General features: G+C 38.2%; 1 protein-coding gene across 1 annotated transcript in view; it reads left to right on the forward strand.

Moving 5' to 3' along the window:
- Positions 1–17,182, forward strand: part of SPATA16 (spermatogenesis associated 16) — a gene marked incomplete at its 3' end in the record, with an annotated part of 212,598 nt that overhangs the window by 152,686 nt on the left and 42,730 nt on the right. Inside the window, exon 6 of the mRNA XM_082624320.1 lies at positions 16,130–16,276. Within this exon, the coding sequence (XP_082480446.1) occupies positions 16,130–16,276 (147 nt within the window). The remainder of the gene's footprint in view (positions 1–16,129; positions 16,277–17,182) is intronic.

Below are 17,182 nucleotides of genomic sequence, written 5' to 3' on the forward strand. Positions count from 1 at the left end.
AATTTAGTCTGTCTTCAGTAACTATCTAATCAAATTCAGCTTTTTCCCCCTTTCCACAGGACTTTCTTCTTCTCCTAGTCTGGTTTCAACTTTCACAGAGCTCGAGCCTACCCAAGGGTCCAAAGAAGCCCATGGGCATGTGAGGAAAGAGTCCTCTTGGAAGTCTTGTGCAGGCTGGCACAGCTGCTGATTATATGGCTAGTGCAACTTGAGACAGCTCTGTTGGCTTGAGCAGGACCTGATGGGCTCATTTATGTGACACATTAGGTCACCCAAGGGCACCTATATGAGTTCCCCATGCTAGCTCCTGGTGTAAATGCTTCTTTACATGTACACCAACCACCCCAACCACACAAGTTGGACCAGACTAGAACTACTTTCTAAGATTCCCTCTCCCTGCCAGAATGCGGAGTTCTAGATCTTACTCTAGAAATCCTCTCTACTCCACTGGAGCCTGGAAGTCATTTTAGTCCTCTCTCCAACTTGCTATGTTATTCTGCCATTTCTCTTCTCCTTTTCTCCATGCTTCAGAATCCCAATATCCTCAGGACAAGAAGAGGATCTACAATGGAGATGGGTGGTATATTCAGTTATTCATTTAGTCATCAAACATTTATTGTGCAGGCACTATACTAGGTAGTGCTAGAATATATCTGCTTCTAAGAAAGAATATGACTCTAGTAATTTATACTTCAGGGTGAAAATTGGACTATATTTTTCCTCTCTTCTAGAGAATACTTCACTTAAAACCTAAGCTCTAATTGTGGAATGGAAAGCTGAGTCTAATTAAAAGAATGATGGAGGAGAAAACAGATGAAGGAGCAGTTTGGGAATAGAAGTCCTTGCCACCGAAAGTGGCAAAGACTGGCTAGTTGTTTACCAAACTATTCTCTTTCCCCCTCCCATGCATGTAACTAGAATACATTTCCAGCCTCCTTTACAGTTCAGTGAGGCTTGTGACTCAGTAACAGCCAACGGAATGTGGACAGAAATAACCTGGGAGTATGACACTCCCAGGCCTGGCCCATAAATCTCTGCCATGCAGAACTCTCTTTCCCTAGCCACTGACTAAGAAAATAGGACTGCGGAACTAAAGAAGCTACAAGGCAAAAGAAGCTTGGATCCCTGAATGACCATGTGGAAGGCAACCCACTGAATACCCACACAAACAAAAACCAAAATTCTCTTGCTTTAGATCCCTAAGATTTGGAGGCTCTTTGTTAAATCAGGTAGCTTTGCTCTAATATACTGCCTTACATCAGTGAAGTAGGCGGATTCCTACTCCATCTGCAGTGTACACAATAAAATTCATGTGAACTCAGGGGAGGACGGATAAACATTCCTCCATGTGCAGTCAAATTCATCCTCAGAAACACTCGGAGTTTATGTACATTCCCTTCTACCTCCCGTTCACTCATCCTTCCTTGGACAACTACATGTAAATGTTCTCATACATATGTGTTTGTACCCACTCACGGAACATTTGAGGATAGACACAGATTTCCCATGGGAGACAGAACACAATTACGTTGTTTTCGTTGCAGCAAGAGAAATTGAGGCCGTAAATAAGAATTACAGAAATCATCTAAATAAACAATCAACAGATGAAGGTCAGAAAATCTGTACCTTGAAGATCTTGGATGAAAAGCCTACCTATCAAAGTTCTGCTGGATAAGTAGGTATTATCATTAAAACTTGGAGACTAATACATTTAGTTCTCCCAGCAGAGGCTGGCAGACAACCCTGCAACACAGAAACTCTGCCCAACTCCAGGTCACCTTCATCAAGCCCAGATAGTATTGAGTTCATTACTCCTTGGTCATGTGACAGTGTCATGAGCCCAGTAATAGCTGGCAGAGGTGGTGGTGATGAGCAGGAAGAATATTCATGATAGAGATCCCCCAGGCAGTGTATTCTTTTTAGCTAGCCCCTAATTCACAGTCATCCTGATCATGGATTTCCACATGAAAAATAGATGCAAAGGGAAAAAACTATAAAAATGAATTCATTGTGAAATGTATAGAGATCTAAGTATTTTTAATTTTTTACTGAATGGACCAACTAAATTAGTGATTTATTATGAGAAAAATCCACTTCACCCTCAGTGGCAGGCACTAGGACTATACTGCCTTTATAACTTCTACAAGACTGATAAGGGAGGGTTAAAATTCAAATCTGCCTTGTAGGACAACCAGGCTTACATATCCTCAGGAACTCACTGTGCATACTTTGCTATTTTGGGGATGTGGTAAGACCCACCAAAATCTTAAAGCCATATTATAATAGAGCTATACTGTATTATGTTTCACAGAGGAAAAAATTACTGAATTTTTAGCAGTGTAGCTATCCATTTTTCTTATTTAAGGAAAAATCCACTTTGATTCATGCAGAGTAGTCAGAGTATATAAAACAAATAATAATTCACCAGCCCCAGAATTATTATGTTTTCATTTACAAAGATTTTGCTTGAGATTTTTATTCATATAATCCAATGAAATAACACAATTCTGTACAGTTCTTATTCTTGCATGATTGTATTTTAATAATAAAGTAATACAATAAGTATATCCTGTCTCCACTTGATGAAAATATCAAGATTTATTTGCTAAATAAAATAAATATTCAGTAATGGATCTGTGCTTAGTAATGTTTAATAGAAAAGTTTTCTGGATCAGATATCAATTACTTTAACACTTAGGTAGATAGAGTCATATTTTGTCTCTCCAGTGCAATTTAACTCCCAGGAGTAAATATGTATGTTCAGAAGAATAATATACTGTTTTGAAACAGACCTTTAAAAATTGCTTTTCACTGAAATTTATAACCTTGTTCTTGTTCAGTCATCATTTACCAGTAAGGATAATACATTCTATGCTCTCTAAAATATAAAGTTAAAATTTCTCATTTTATTGTTTCTTCTTTAAAATGTTATAGTTTTACCATGATCAAGAGTTTCCAAGATTAGACTATTTTCCTCTTTCTAACTCACTTTATCAAATGGAAAAGTTTATAGAATTAAAGAGCCTATATCCCCAATATCATTATGAAAGTGTTACGGCTAGGTTGGTTATAAAGATGACAAATCATCTCGTATTTGTACCACAGAATTCTTTTTAGAAACAGAGAATCATTCCCAAAGAAAAGAAATTCCTCATATATGGGGCTAAAGTCTCTGTTCTTAAAATATTAAAACGTTGGTCTTCCCAATGGGAAGTGTGGTGTTCTGGCACTGTTCTATCTAATCAAAGTAAACATGTCTCAGTGAGCAGCTCACTTGTCCTTTGCAGTAGCAGGTTACAACACCATTTGCCTTTGGTCTCCCTCATCTACTGTCTCTTACCATCTATGATTGCATTCTTCCTTTTAATTGCATAACTCTCTTTTAATTTCATTTTAGCTGTAACAGGTAACAATAACCAAGGGATTGTATTATTTTGCTTTCTTCTTGTTAGTCTGTACTTCTTAATGCATCCAGTGAACCAACTTCCCAGGAGTTGGATTCATCTCTACAATCGATAACTTGTACCTTTAGTAACTGATCACAGCACAGCTGCAGTTTCACACCATGGGTGGCCACCCAGGAATCAAAGATTCCTCACCCTCCACCCTGTTATCCTTTCTCTTCCCAAACCACATGTTTCCATAAACCAGGACCATTCTAGCAAATCTCACTTCTGACTCCGATTCTGGGATTTTCTTTTCCTCACAACACTGCTGACACCAAATCTGTGGGGTTTTCCACACCACTTCTCCAGCTCTCAGCCACCAACTGCTGTTTTAACAATTCAGTTCAACTTTGGTTCAACCTTGGTACTCACTATCCAGGGTTAGCACAGACGTCACAGATTAAGGGCTCGATCCTACCAGACTGCCCCACCACCACTTCAGATGCCAGTCACAGGTCCCAGGCCTCCTGTACTTCTGACCAACCAGCTACAAGTTGAGGGTTTCTAATGACCCCCCAATTCAGGTTCTATAATTTTCTAGGATGACTCATTGAACTCAGGAAGTGCTTTACTTACTATTACTGGTTTATTATAAAGGATACAACTCAAGAACAGCCAAATGGAAGAGATACATAGGGCAAAATAAGGTAGGGTGTGTGTGTGTGTGTGTGTGCTCTCACTGGTTGCACGACTCTCCCAGCACCTCACTGTACTTCACTAACCCAGAAACTCTCCAAACCCCATCATCTCGGGGGTTTTATGGAGGTTTCATTATGATTGACTAAATCATTGGCCACTGGTGATTAATTCAATCTCCAGCCTGCCTCCCCTCCCCAGAGCTTGGGGAATGGGGTTGAAAGTTCCAAGTTTTCTAATTAAGCCTTGGTTTTTCTTGACACCAGTCCCCATCCTGACAGAAGCTATCTAGGGGCCTGCCAAGAGTCACCTCATTAGAACAAAAGACACTCCTACCATCCTCTATCACTTAGGAAATTCCAAGTGTTATAGAAGCTCTGTGCCAGGAACTGGGGACAAAGACCAACTATTTTTCTATGATACCACACCATCTCTCACTCATCAGAGATAATATCCTTGTGTTTTTTACTCTTGGGTGCAGACCACTATTCAGCATGGCTTTATCTGTGAGAATCCAGTACAATCTGGGTTGATTTTGTATCCTTCCAGAGAAGATTTTCTTTTGATTTTTCCAAACCACATGGAGTACTACCAACCAGAGAGCCTCTATTTCTAGAGCTGAGATTTCCTGGGCCATCTAGGTAGTATAAATTCAAACCTTATGCCTAGACTTAAAATTCCCAGAGGGGAAAAAGAATCCTACTCCAGGCCCCAGATAAGTCAAACAAGTTTGTTAACTTCATCAATGGTTGCATTTTTCTTTTATCTCCATCATTCACTGGTACCGCAGTCTCACCTTTGTTTAAGAATGCACCATGCTATATTATAATTGACTGTTTGTCTACTGCATGCACCAAATGGTAAGCAACACCATGGCATTCATTATCTTACCATTTTATCATAATGCCTGACACATTTATATAGACTCTGGTAAGGGGAGCCTATAAATATTTTTCAGGTAAATTAGGTAATCAGTTCTTCATCTAAGCTATATATCTTATTAAGACTCTTTCTAATATTTCATCATTTTGTTGCTATTATGGATTAAACCATTATTTTCATTATACTGTATATTTTATTATCCCTATATATATTGATTGACTTTTTAAATCTTATATCTGTTTATTTGGGGGTATGTATATTTCCTTTTTTGATCTCTTACTGAACTCTTGTCTATACTAATAGATTTTCAGTTTATCCTCTTGGATTTTCTATATAAATAACCATCTATTCTTAAGTAATGACCACTTGGTCTCTTTACTTCCAAAATTTATATCTCTCATTTTTATTTCAGGTCTTATTCCTTTGGCCTGAAATTCCAAAGCTATAGAGAATAATAGTGGTCAAAGGCAGTCATTTTGTTTCTGAGTTTAACAGGAATAAAACAGATTAAAAGGAGTTTCACCACAACCAAACTGACTACTAATAGTGAATAGTAAAGAGTAATACCTAATAATCAAGATAATCTCCTCTTTTAGATTTCCATATGTAAGCAATAACTTATCAAATACAAAACCAAAGCCTTGCTGACTTTCAAATTTTATATATTAACTACAGGAAATTACTGAGTCATTACCATAAGATCATTTGCTCATGAGCCATGATAATTCATGAGTAATAATAGTTCTTGTACATGATAATCATGATAATTCTTTGTTTTTTAATTGTCTTCAACAATTGCACTTATTAAATAAAAAACTTTAGGGGCTTCCCTGGTGGCGCAGTGGTTGAGAGTCCGCCTGCCAATGCAGGGGACACGGGTCCGTGCCCCAGTCCGGGAAGATCCCACATGCCGCGGAGCGGCTGGGCCCGTGAGCCATGGCCGCTGAGCCTGAGCCTCTGGAGCCTGTGCTCCACAACGGGAGAGGCCACAGCAGTGAGAGACCCATGTACCGCAAAAAAATAAAAATAAAAAAATAATAAAAAAAATAAAAAACTTGAGAACTCCAAAACCAATTTCAACAGAAAACAAAAGAAAATCTTTGGTCTCAGGAAAAGAAATTGCTGTGCTTCTCTGGGATGGTAGTTTGTTGTTGTTGTTATTGTTGTTGTTTTATCTTGGGAACATTGTGAATGAGACAGTTGATCTTCTTTACTTCTAGGAAGTATACAGGAGCTTATAAAATACATTCTGTGTATTAATCTCACCTATGGCTTCATCACCGGTCTCTTACTTTTCCTTCTGATCTGTTTTCTTCAAGCACTCTTTTACACATTTTTTTATGCTGTATGTATTTATTTCAGGCAAGTCATCACACTTCCAGAGTGAGATATAAACAAATAAGTAGATTACCAGTCCAGATAGTAAGGAAAACTAAGGCTTTCGGATTATGTAAAACTTTTATTACGCAGTATTAGTTAACTACCCAAGGGTCACTTTTTGCAAAATGTAGAATCTAATCGAAAGTGAAAAAAATCATAATTATGATATAGATCAAGAAAAATGATGCTAAACATTTATTTTTTTTAGTTATTTCTGAGATATACATTTTAAAGTAATAACTAGAATTATGACTTATAACATTATACCGGAACATAAGATTTTTAGAAATTTCATGTAATGTCTGAAACATTTATATTAACATATTTCCATACAAATATAAACATTTATTTTTTATTATTATCTCATATACTTAAGTCTAGTTATTAGTAATAGCATTACAATAATGTTATAATAATTGCATCACTGAGACAGTCAATTTTGGTATCTTTGTACTAGCTGTAAAAATTAATTATTCTTAATCCTCAAACTAATATGTTTCTTAAATAAGGCAATTATTCTTCTCAGATAGTCAACTTGAAAAATTTATAATATGTCTTACATCTCAGCTATGATATTTTAAGGATTCCACAGTATTTGTAGATATACTGAACTACTAGCTAAATCCCTCTATCAGAAATCTTTGGTTTCAAGTAATAGGAATCACAGCTTAAACTGATTTCAGTATATTTAAGTTTTAAAGGGGTAGGAGGAGGCATGAAATATATTGATTTATAATACAACTACAGGGGGACTACCTTTAAGTACAGCTTGATCCAAGAGTTCACTCACTGCTCTATTTTCTACAGTCAGCTTTCTTCTCAAGTTCTACCTGGTATTCCATCACCTGTACCATGCCCTCAAGCGCTAGGATCTTGAGTTATAGCAAAATTCCCAAATGTCATTACACATTTAAAATCACACTGTCCCAAGAAGCAGTGAATATCTCTTCCACCCAATTCCTGGGACTCACTCTTCCTCATTGGCCCAAATTACATTATATGCTTATACTTGAACCAAAACAGGTCAAGGTAATGCCATGGATTGATTTGCCTAAGACAAATAGGTCTCACTCTTAGAGTAGGTAGAGAAGGAGAGAATTCTCCAAGGGTAAAAAAATGAGGGAAGGTGGGAATGCATGTTAGGTATCCAACCAACCAATGTCCATTCCAATGGCTGCAGAAATACAGCCACTTAAGGGCATTAGATCAACAATATATTATTTCACTAACTGTGAATTTAATAAATATTGAAGGGAAGAGCAGTATCTTTCATGTTTGTTTGTCTCAAACTTACTTCGTTGGGGATGGAATTAAGGAACTGCCCCACAATAAATACAGTACAGCTGATTAAACATAAAACTTTGGAATCAATAAGAATTCCAAGTGAAACAAAAATAAACTATCTATAAAAATCTTGTGTAATTATTTGTTTTTCAAAAGTTTATAAATGGGTTATGAGGGGCAACTTATATATACGTAGATAAGTTTTGGAGAAGTAGAGCAGAAGTCTGAAGGGAAAATTAGGAATCTTAGGAATGAAAACCAATGTTTTTCACTTACATCTATAACTCTGAAATTATAATGACGGTCAAGGGGAAAATATAATTTACTATACAAAGATTCATTATACAAATAGATTTCTCACACATCAAATGCAAAAATCAAAATACGCTATCTATGTTTTTAAAGTGGAAACTGTTTTATTATTTATGGGGGCAATAATGATGTTAGCTGCAAAGTTGCTGCCTTTTGCTATTTTCTTGCTGATGTGAACTTGTGGATAACTTCCAATATAGAAGTACTGGCATTAAAAAGTGAACAAGATAAAACGCAGAAAATGACTGGGTGGGAAAGAAGTAATGACAAAGTGTTGGCATTATGAAGGGACTGGAGAAGCTAAACTCTGAAACTGATCACTAAGATGAAGTCATATAAAACTGACATGGTCCCATCTCACACTGAACAACTGGGACCTTTAGAAATGAGATTTTGCTCTAGCCCAAAATGTCAGAACATTTTGTTATGGACAAAGGGCAGAGAAATGACATAGACACTGGAAAATAGAGAAGGAAATGAAACAGAGAAAGGAGATGAGAGAACCCTAACAAATCTGCATATTTCTAAAAGACTTTTAAAACCTCTATGATTTTTCTTTTTTCAAAATTGCTTTGAGAAGTTTATCCACAGTCTGTTGACTGTGGTTATGATGAGGTGTCCAACAGAAAATACTGATGATGGTGGTATCTATGTTTTCTACTTTATGTCCAGAGAGCTCATATTTTATTTTACAGATATTTAACTTCATAAAAAATAAGCAGTCCCTCATATATAGAGATGAGTCCGCTGATCTACAATCAACAGTTCACATTTTTGCAGATGCTTTTCTGGTGCTGCTGACAGTTTCATTAAGCCAGCTTCTCTGTTAATCCAATCTTCTTTGTGACTAAGGGTCCATATTTCCCAGAGAACAAGCTGCAGCAAGGGCCCAACCTAAGCGTGAAACTAAGTTTTCAATCTAGGCAAAGCTGCTCTGTTCATTTGAGCATCAACTGCACTGAGTTACCTAATACATATTATTTTACCTAACTCACCCTTTGTAAATTAAACAGAAACCGCTTAAAGTTTAGGTAAAATTAAAAAAACAGATTGTGTGATATTCTTTTCTAAGTTTAGTGACAGAGAAATAAATCCAATCTCAGAAGCTCTGAAATTTCATTAGCTTTGATTTTTTGAAGTTCTATTCTTATTTGGACGATTAAAAATTCAGGATTGAGAAAACTTTGTTTTTATATTCAACTCAAGCATTGATTGAGCACCTACTAGGTGCTTGGGGCATGAAGATACGTGAAGATGTGATCTTGAGAGGATTAAAACTTATTGGAGAGATGAGACATGCCTCCATGAAACATTAGGAGATTCACTCTAGAGTGAGTGGTATGGGTGTTCTTTTTTTTTTAACATCTTTACCGGAGTATAATTGCTTTACAATGTTGTTAGTTGCTGCTGTATAACAAAGTGAATCAGCTATACATATATATATATATATCTCCATAACCCCTCCCTCTTGTGTCTCCCTCCCACTCTCCCTATCCCACCCCTCTAGGTGGTCACAAAGCACCGAGCTGATCTCCCTGTGCTATGTGGCTGCTTCCCACTATCTATCTATTTTACATTTGGTAGTGTATATATGTCCATGCCACTCTCTCACTTTGTCCCAGCTTACTCTTCTCCCTCACCGTATCCTCAAGTCCATTCTCTATGTCTGCGTCTTTATTCCTGTCCTGCCCCTAGGTTCATCAGAACCTTTTTTTTTTTTTTTTCAGATTCCATATATCTGTGTTAGCATACGGTATTTGTTTTTCTCTTTCTGACTTACTTCACCCTGTATGACAGACTCTAGGTCCATCCACCTCACTACAAATAACTCAATTTCGTTTCTTATTATGGCTGAATAATATTCCACTGTATATATGTGCCACATCTTCTTTATCCATTCATCTATCGATGGACACTTAGGTTGCTTCCATGTCCTGGCTATTGTAAATAGTGCTGCAATGAACATTCTGGTACATGACTCTTTTGGGGGATTTTTTGTTTTTCATTTTTGGCTGCGTTGGGTCTTCGTTGCTGTGTGCAGGCTTTCTCTAGTTGTGGTCAGCGGGGACTACTCTTTGTTGCTGTGCGTGGGCTTCTCACTGCGGTGGCTTCTCTTGCTGCGGAGCATGGGCTCTAGGCGCACAGGCTTCAGTAGTCGTGGCTCGCAGGCTCTAGAGCACAGGCTCAGTAGTTGTGGCACACGGGCTTAGTTGCTCCGTGGCATGTGGGATCTTCCTGGACCAGGGCTCAAACTCGTGTCCCCTGCATTGGCAGGTGGATTCTTAACCACTGTGCCACCAGGGAAGCCCCACATGACTCTTTTTGAGTTATGGTTTTCTCAGGGTATATGCCCAGTAGCGGGATTGCTGGGTCATATGGTAGTTCTATTTTTAGTTTGGGTGTTCTTTAGGAGTTTGGGTCGGGGGAGTACTGAAATACTCAGGTAGCCCTTTATGGACTAGGTGGGACTTAAATTAGGCACATCTGGAAGTACAGTAATCGACTGAATAAAAGAAATATTGAGAGATTAGGTAGATATTTCTGGGTGGAAAAGCACAAAGAAAAATTCAGAGGCAGGATGAGCACAGGCTAGTACAAATTAGTGAAATCAGCAGACCTGATGAGAAAGGTTTATACTGGAGAAACCATAGGAATGAAGAATAGACTGTGAAACACATCCACACAATTGAGAGCCCTGAATACCAGGAAAGAAGCACTGAAATTCCTGAGGAGTGATGTAACCATGACAAAGGTGATATTCCAGAAATATTCACTGGGCGGTGGTGTGGAGATATATTGGTGTGAAATCATACTGGTGGCAGCGAGGCTTGTTGGGAAATGTTTTCTGTAATCCCGATGCTTTGTGATCAGAAATTTGACCAGGGTGGTAGCAATGATAATGCAAAGAGCAGGGTTAATGTGAGTTGTATTACAGTGGGCAGATTTAATGAGTTTTTGAGGTTCACTAAATGTCAGGGAATAAGAGGAAAGAAAAGTTAACAATGACTTCAAAATTTTAAGCCAGAATAACTGGGTGAATAATGGCCATTCCTTCAATATGCTGGTGAAAAGTAGGGACGAGAGATGTTGTGGACATTTAAAAAATCACTTTCAAGGAATATATTTGCTGTATTTGAGGTAACGTCTGTAATGGTGAGCAAATAGCAATGTCCCAGTAGGCATTTGGAAATGCTGTGTTTGAAATTGGGGAAATTTTGCAGATGAGATTATGGCTTTGGATGCCTAGTCTTTTGATTTAGAACAAGAGTCCCCAATCCCCAACCGGTACTGGTCCACAGCCTGTTAAGAACCGGGCCGCACAGAATGAGATGAGCAGTAGGGAGAGCGAGTGAAGCTTCATCTGCCGCTCCCCATTGCTCCCCATCGGTCGCATTACCGCCTGAACCATCCTCTGCTCCATCCATGGAAAAATTGTCTTCCATGAAACCGGTCTCTGGTGCCCAAAAGGTTGGGGACTGCTGGATTCGAAGTAATAGTGAATGCCACAAGAATAGAGAAATTGGACTTCCCTGGTGGCACAGTGGGCTCTGGTCTGGGAAGATCCCACATGCCGTGAAGCAACTAAGCCCGTGCGCCACAACTACTGAGTCTGTGCTCTAGAGCCCGTGAGCCACAACTACTGAGCCCATGTGCCACAACTACTGAAGCCCACGCACCTAGAGCTCACGCTCCGCAACAAGAGAAGCCACCACAATGAGAAACCCGCGCACCGCAATGAAGTGTAGCCCCCGCTCGCCACAACTAGAGAAAGCCTGTGTGCAGCAACAAAGACCCAACTCAGCCCAAAATAATTAATTAATTAATTTAAAAAAGAAAGAATAGGAAAATTCCCCCGAGAGTGTTAATATGAAGAACATATCAGTGAGCCAGAGATAGCTAGGAGGTGTACTGAATGAGATGCAGGAGAAAAAGGGAGGAAGAGGAAGCAGCATGTATATGTGTAGGAGAGATGGGGAGACAAAGACAGAGAAAGAGGCAGAGAGAAAGACAAAGAGAGGGAAACAGAGAGACAGAGAGAGAAAGAGAAGAGACTGTCACTGAACTCCAGGGAGGTGACTTCAGGGAGGGAGGAAGGAACATACAGAAGGTCACAGAGTATGAATGTCTTGAGTACCTGAAAGCTGGTCAGCTCCAGCCTCCTGAGGTACAATAAAAGGTTCTTGATAAAGGGCAAACATTACCCTCTTTTGCTGAGAGTTGGACATCTTTCATTTGGAGGATAAAGAATTAAAAGATCATGTTTCTACAAGAAACTTAATCTGCATAATTTATCTTTGATATTCTTTTTTAAAACATCTGCTTCCCTAATGGTACAAATTTGGAACTGCATCATACCTGCAAATTGATTTTTTAATAATAAATTTGGTCCTAGTCATCTAAATTTCATCTGCAATTGTGATAAATTGTAAAGGAATGATGCATTAAGGGATTTATTTCTCTCAAGTTTTCTTCTCACGTGACAGGAGCAAAGAAGACATTTTTAATCAATTCAACTTTCTTACCAAAGGACTATATATTCTGGTTAACTTTTACATCCATCAGAGGCACAGGGCTTTTTGGACGTAGGTAGAGGTTTATGAGCATAAAATTGAGAACAATTAGCACTCAAATTAATGTTACATGAGATTCAACATCTGGTAAGTGTGTCGTCATTTTGGGTCATAGACCACTTGCTAGGCTAAATGTTCATACAACTGCAATTTACTCTGCATACAAATGGAATAAAAATGATACTTTAAAAATATTTTTTAACTTAACAGTATGTATGTAGGGACCTCTCTCATTTCAAAACTTTGACTAGAATTGAACAACGGATTGAACAGGATGAAACATACAGCATCAAAAGGAACAGAAAATACATTTTTGCAAGTATATTTTATAACAAATTAGCTATAGTGCTAATATTAGCTTCTCTAGTTCGTCTAACCACTGTCACTATCAATATAGGTCTCCTCTTTATCCATCAAATATTTAAGAGCAAGAAGCGGTCAACCTCTCAAAGTCTTTGTGCTATTTATATAACAGAGCCCTCAAACATCGGCTGCTTCTGGCAACAGAGGGGCATCAGAAAATGCCAGATCTCAAGATGCCTCCTGCGACTCACCACAAACACCAGCCCATGCACAGCACACCCTAAACTATTCTGAACCTCAGGACTCCGGGGCCTCCAAGAGCACCTTAACATAGACCTTAAAGTCCTAGAGGTATCCTACAGGGAACCCTCTCTGAGCTGGAAGCAGGTGCTGGCAGGAGGCTTCAGGGTACCTGGGATCCAGCGGCTTCTATGTCAACAAGCTACATATACTCTGGGTCTGTGGGGAAGTCAGAGGGTCCATAACGCCTACCCATACCCATTCAGGGGGCCTCTAGGCATCCAGAGTTACCCAGAAAGCCAAGGCTCTCCCCAGAGGATGGCCCCAGACTTCACCACCAGCATGGCCAGGAGCACTGGGGCCTTCTAAGTCAGGGAGCAAAACCAGATTAAAGAGCAAACCATAGTCAGGGAACACATACCTTCTCCTGCCCTCCACCTCCAGAGTATGCTAATTCCTGAAAATACTGACAATTTAGACATGCCAGCATCTTAGAGACTGCTAAAGAATAACCACAATCAAAAAAAAAATGTTATGACCGTTTATCAGGAGAATGAGCTACTGTCCATTTTACTTTTACTTAAATGCCTTTTCACATGATCTGGTTATTGGCAACTTCAGTAAAACTGGTAAACTCTTGGTTGGGTGTGTCTGTATCTGCAGATTTCAAAAGTAAAGAAACTTTCTGCACTCTTGAGATGGAGATGCAGAAATCACATGTTACCTTGTTTCTAGAAATGAGCCATCCTTTTAAAAAGAGGCAAACACCAACTAAAGAAGCATCTAATACTGCAATCTGCTTTTAAAGTGCCTAAAGGTTACGCTATTAATTCTAAGAACACTTGAGCCTTTGTTGTACTTTTCTAGATAGAGTAAGGAAGTGTTCTATCTAGAATTGTGTCTGTTAAAACCATCTACGTATTGACGTTGCCCTGCTTCTGTAACATGCTTCCCACTGATTGTCAGAGTGATGGTCACTGTCGTAGCATCGTTTTGAGAGTTAAGCCCTGTGCTTCAACGTTCAGCAGCCTGACTCTCAATTCTGGTCCCTTCATTTGCTGTGTTGGGCAAGTTTGTAATTTCTTGAAGCTCCAGTTTGGTCATCCGTGAGGTGGTCATAATAATGTGTCCTGCTCTACATTGTTGTTGAATGAGAAAGATAATCCTGATCATGTGTATGGCACAGAAGAACTGTCACATAAATGTTAACCCTCAATAATATTTAGTGGTTACCAGATCCTGTCACCAAAGACTAAATCATGTTTAATATATTTTTGTTCTGTGCTTGTGTTTAAAAGATATTTTGTAATATTTTCTTTTAATTATCAGCATACATGTTAACTCTCTGTTTGACAGCCGTATGCTATTTACTTAACCAAAATGTGCCAAATAGCTTACTGCAGTGTTTTCCAAACTGTGATTTGAAAAATTGGGATTCTGTGGAGGGGTTCAAGGTGGCCATTGTGTGTGGGGTATACGGAATGGGGTACAGTGATGAGAGTGAGTGGTCAGTGATCCAGGCTTCAAATGGAACAGCTCTACCTTTACCGACTTTAAATATTGGGCTTCTCAGTAAATTTTAGTTTGAACAAAGGGTTCTGCAGCTAAAAATCAGGGCGGGGAAGTCAGAGAGGGTGGATAAAAACACTCATGGTTTACTGTGTCTATTATTTTTTAAAGAAATACTACAGATAGCAAAGACTGTATTTGAAACACTGCCATTTGAGTTCTGATTCTAGATTAAAAATTGGCATTTAAGGATATTTGGAATTTCATCTTTTTCCCTTTCTGGCAGTGTTAAATAGGGAGGGCTCATTAAACCCTCTGTTCATCATCCTTCATTTGAGAAGTCTATTGTAATAAACCAAAGCATTATTACTCAGAATGAAAATGAATGAAGTAAATCTGGCCTCCAAGACCCCATGGCTGACATCTGTCCCTGTCCCAAAAGTAATCCAAAGTCAAGCAAGCCTAAAGCAGAGTGCAGTGGTTAGGCCCACGGTCTCTGAAGTCAGACTGCCCAGGTGTGAATCCTGCTTTGTCCACTTATATGCATGTTTCCAGACAAGTCACTTCCCATCTGTGTACCTCAACCTCCCAGTTATTTGTAAAATGAGGACAATAGCACCAATTATGTGAATGTATCGTGAGGATTTAAAGAGAATGCACACAAAACAAACATGATTACCAAAGGGGAAAGGGAAGGAAGGGAGAGATAAATTAGGAGCATGGGATTAACAGATATAAACTATTATACATAAAATAGATAAGCAACAAAGATTTACCGTATAGCACAGGGAACTATTTTCAGTATCTTGTAATAACCTATGATGGAAAATAATCTGAAAATATATATATATATATATATATATATATATATATATATATATATATGTAATTGAACCACTTTTTGTACACCTGAAACACAATATTGTAAATCAACTATATGTCAATAAAAAATTTTTAACAGAATGCACACAAAATGTTTAGAACAAGGGAAGGTAGAAAATAAGTACTAAGTAAATATTAGCTCTTCTAGTCATTAAGAACAGTTTGTTTTAGAACCATTTTCTTGACACGAGTCATTTCCAAGTCTAATTACAAAAGTTAGTACATTTATCATTTTAAATTTCCTTCAACTATAGGAGGGATAGCAACTAAATTAATTAGCCTTATATTTTAATTCTTACTTGGTAATTTTTCTCTTTCCTTTCATATAACATTATTTTCTTAAACAAACTGTGAACAGAAAAATCAAATTCCCTTGAAAGGTGTCACACAGAAAAATATTAAGCCTGCAACCTGGTCCTGAATTTTGTATTATTTTGAATATGGGGAAAAGGAACCCATAACCTAGCCATATTCTATTGCTATACTTTGTGTATGTTTATATTTTAAGAAAAATATGAAGGATAAAGTATGATTTTGATATATCATCTATTTGACCTTTTGATGCACATACTTTTACTTTGTATCCTTAATTTTTTCCGAGTATAATTCTTGAAATCTGGGGGGGAAATACCCTGAAAACAATAAAATGATAAATTCTTTAGCTCTTTTTCTGTCATATTTCAGACGTTCAAGGACTCCACGTGCTGCCTCAGACAGCTGACTGGTCATCTTTTCCTCCTCAACAGTATCTCTTGACTCTTGGGTTCAAAAACAAAGAGGATGGGGAGTTTTTGGAAAAAGTATCAAGTAGGAAGTTACCAACATTTACAGGTAAGTCACCTGGACTTGTTATCTTTCAAAACTGTTTTAAATTAGGAATTGTGCATTATTCATTAAGCTTTATTCATCACAAGCCTAGCATATAGTAGGGCCTGGGCACCAAAATGTTTGCTGGGTCATACTTAACTCCTTCCAATCTTCTTTGTGGGTTAGTTAACAATACCTGGAATTCTGGTTGCCCCAGGGGTGCCCACCTCCCTCACTCTAACCATCTCACTGCAACCACACCACCACCCGTATGCCTGATCATGGAGCACTTAAAGATTACAAGCTTTTGTCATTATCCATCAGCAAACACAGAAGAAAATCATGCAACGAAACTATTGTATGAAATCAAACATATAGCCAATGACCACCTTAAATCACTTGGATTATCTGCCATTGTATTAATATCTGTTCTACTCTTTTCTTACGTAATTAAACAAGATCTCAGATCTCCTGAAGAGTATTATAGTTAAATGGTGCTCAGTAATTCTAGTTGAAACTTTCAAAAATCAAGTAAACATTCAGGTGGAGTTGAAGTCTCATACTTATGGGCTGAATTCATGACCAGGTTGAATTTATCCCTTCAGCTATACCCACATAATTAAGGATTTGTGTTTTGTCTGGCACTCTGTCCTCTGAGGCTTATCACAGCTTCGAGCTACATTCAAAGTCAGTGCAATCTGCACACCTGAATAATACCTGGGAGGAACAAGACAAGAATCAGACACATTTATGATGACATTTTTTTCACAACTCAGGAAAAGCATATTCTGCAGAGAGACATGAATTGTTATAGGCTGTCCCGTGGATCTCTCAATCAAGAAACACAACAAAAGGAATAAATGATAGTCTCTAAAGGGCAGTGTCTCCTCATAGATCTTTCACTGTTATACTTCTGGTCTTTGAGATGGG

Source organism: Mesoplodon mirus (genome assembly GCF_964341445.2).
Source record: "Mesoplodon mirus genome assembly, chromosome: 6".
Classification (NCBI taxonomy): Eukaryota; Metazoa; Chordata; class Mammalia; order Artiodactyla; family Ziphiidae; genus Mesoplodon; species Mesoplodon mirus.